Source organism: Triticum dicoccoides, chromosome 3A (genome assembly GCF_002162155.2).
Source record: "Triticum dicoccoides isolate Atlit2015 ecotype Zavitan chromosome 3A, WEW_v2.0, whole genome shotgun sequence".
NCBI classification, from domain to species: domain Eukaryota; kingdom Viridiplantae; phylum Streptophyta; class Magnoliopsida; order Poales; family Poaceae; genus Triticum; species Triticum dicoccoides.
The window spans coordinates 651,553,436-651,556,093 of record NC_041384.1 but is presented as its reverse complement, the minus strand read 5'-3'; the positions used below and the strand labels follow the sequence as shown (position 1 = coordinate 651,556,093).

General features: G+C 55.5%; 1 protein-coding gene across 1 annotated transcript; it reads right to left on the bottom strand.

Moving 5' to 3' along the window:
• Window positions 1–392: 392 nt before the first annotated feature.
• LOC119269950 (amino acid permease 3-like) lies at window positions 393–2,373 on the bottom strand. Its single transcript, XM_037551899.1, has 3 exons — window positions 2,095–2,373; window positions 1,444–1,986; window positions 393–1,349 (listed from the first exon to the last, which is right to left on the bottom strand). Exons 1-3 carry the CDS (start codon window positions 2,207–2,209, stop codon window positions 565–567), a joined length of 1,443 nt encoding a protein of 480 aa, XP_037407796.1. The 5' UTR covers window positions 2,210–2,373; the 3' UTR covers window positions 393–564.
• Window positions 2,374–2,658: the final 285 nt, after the last annotated feature.

Here is a 2,658-nt window from a genome sequence, read left to right as displayed (position 1 = left end):
AGTTAATGTCTCTATCAAGAAATCCTTTTCTCGCAAACCAACATGTGGTTGGATGGTTAGGAGGACAGTGGTATCCTCAGCTCACTAGGGTTCAAGTTATGGGTGTTTGTGGCGACTTTGTCAATCTTAAAATGATGTGCCGACTTAGTCCCTCGGAGGTGCTCACAGGGATAGGGTGTGCGTGCGTTTATAGGTGTGAGTATATATATATATATATATATATATATATATATATATATATATATATATATATATATATATATATATATATATATATATATATATATGACCGTCTGCGGGTGCATTGGGTTAAAAAGAGGAAATCATTTTCTCTCTAACACAATTTTTTAAAGACCAGTTAATCATATCATACATTTTAAAAATCACTACTATAAAGAAACATCATATAATTTTTTTTCTATGGATCTCATGCATGATTTCATGAAGTAGTACAACTCCATCCACGATGTATCTTCTTTGAATTGTTTGAAGGGCAAGAACTTCTTTGCCTTGAATCCTACACCTTGATGTATTGTTTGTGAGTGCACGATCGTCAAACGTCAATTATGTCTTGAATGGGTGGTACACCTTGAGGTCGGACTTGATGCCGGCGATGGACCCCGCGGCGGCGGCGAGGGAGATGGCGAGGCATCCGACGCTGAGCATCTGGAGGCACACCCACTGCGTGCTCCACTTGGGCACCTTCTTCTGCACCACGTACATCTCCACGGGAAAGTAGACGGTGAGCGGCCAGAACCCCAGCGCACCCAAGAACCCCACCACGTCGTTGAAGAAGGGCAGCATCATGGACACCACCGTCGTCGCCACCACGAACGCCGTCCGCCACGTCGCCCGGAACATGTTCACCTTGTACGTCCTGAAGAGCGGGACCTCGACCTCACCGGTGACGAACGTGGACTCCGGCCACCTCTTCGCCGCCCATTTCTCGACGAAGGCAAACAGGGGCTGGCAGTACACCTGGTACGCGCCGACGAGGTGGACGACGATGGCGGCGTTGGCCACGTCGAGGAGCCAGAAGGGCTCGTAGAAGCCGAACCCCGTCAGGAGGTTCCCCGGGGCTGCGTCGCCGAAGGCCGCGTAGCCCATGCAGCCGCAGAGCATGTAGAAGACCGTGGTCACCGCGACGCTGACCATGGTGGCGCGCTTCATGACCGTGGACTCTGACGGCGGCGGCGCCCGGATCGTATCCTGGATCTCGATGAGGATGAGGGAGTAGGAGTAGGCGAATGCGATGTCTCCGAACGCCTGCGTGCTGCGCCACACCTTCTGCATCGGCGTCACCGTGCCGATGCTGATGCCGGTCAGGCTACCCTTCACGCCTCCGTTTGCTGCATGCATGCAGACATCATTGGTTAACACATTGCTCAACCTGATCTAGGGTTTGCTTTCGTGGATTTATCAATGTGTATAAGAGTCACCTACCTATGACTTGGACGATGCCGAGGCCGAGGCCGATGGAGGAGTAGGTGAAGGACATGGCGGCGGCGAGCATGGAGAGCCAGGAGATCTGGTCGAAGTCGGGGATCTGGGAGAAGAAGACCTGGGCCACGCCAAAGATGATCATGTAGGGCACGCTGGAGACCTTGCAGGGGTCGGCGTGGTCGTTGCCGTGGAAGCAGTTTGCCCTCTTGATGGCCAGCATGCTGATGGAGGCGGCGATGGTGTAGCCGATGGCCACCCCGACGATGTTGGCGTACTGCAGCATCCCGCAGATCTGGACCTTGACGCCGCTGAGGTTGGCGTTGACGGCGTCCATGTAGGTGTAGTTGCGCTTGCCGGTGCTCTGGTCGCCGGATCGGTAGCAGTCGGCGAGCAGCGAGGAGGTGAAGTAGGTGACGAGGGAGAAGAGGAGCATGACAGCGGGGCCAGCCACCCAGCCGAGCTGCGCGATGGCCCAGCCCAGCGACAGCACCCCGGAGCCGATCACCGCCGTGATGATGTGCGAGCTCGCCGTCCACATCGTGCCTGCACACATCGGCATCGGTACGTACGTCAGAGTGAGAAACCAACACAATTAAGTACGCTCTATCTGTACGTACACCATGAGTGAGATGAGGCAGGGGTTTTATGTACCGGTGCGCTTGTTGCGGCCATCGTCGTCGAGCTTGGAGCCGGCGGTGTGGCCGAGCTCGGCGGCGGCTACCTCCATCGGCGGGTAGTAGTAGGTGGCCACGACCTTGTCCGCCATCCCTCTAGGCTTAACTGCTGCCAAGAGAAAAGAGAGGGTACGCGTGCAGGTGAGAACTATTAAGAGGAGGCCAGACCACAGTAAGTGCAGTGCACTCTGCGCGCTAGAGATGCGATCTTGTGCAGAGTGATCTGCCGAGACTGAGCGCGAGGTGGTGGTGGTGGGTGCCTGGCCTGCCTCTGGGCACCGAGGGCACGGGTGCAATTTATAGGAGGAGCCTGCCCTGCGTAAAGCGAGGGCCGACCCGGACCGGTCGGCGTTCAGGGACCTACCTGCATGCCTGTCTGTCTGCGTGAGTGCTGCGGCTGCTACCCGGTGGCTCGCGAGGACGCGGGAAGGCGCTGCTGCTAGTGCTCCGACTGGGAATTCAAACCTCCTAGAGTTGACGCATGTAATCTGTCTAATCTGCACATTTGCTATGGGTGGTTGACATCGACACGGTCGGCCCG

Coding starts and splice junctions, on each gene's coding strand:
- LOC119269950 (XM_037551899.1), bottom strand. CDS start 2,209: ATGGCGGACAAGGTCGTGGCCACCTACTACTACCCGCCGATGGAGGTA. Junction 1,987..2,094: donor TGGCCGCAACAAGCGCACCG/GTACATAAAACC, acceptor CGATGTGTGCAG/GCACGATGTGGACGGCGAGC. Junction 1,350..1,443: donor CGGCATCGTCCAAGTCATAG/GTAGGTGACTCT, acceptor GCATGCATGCAG/CAAACGGAGGCGTGAAGGGT.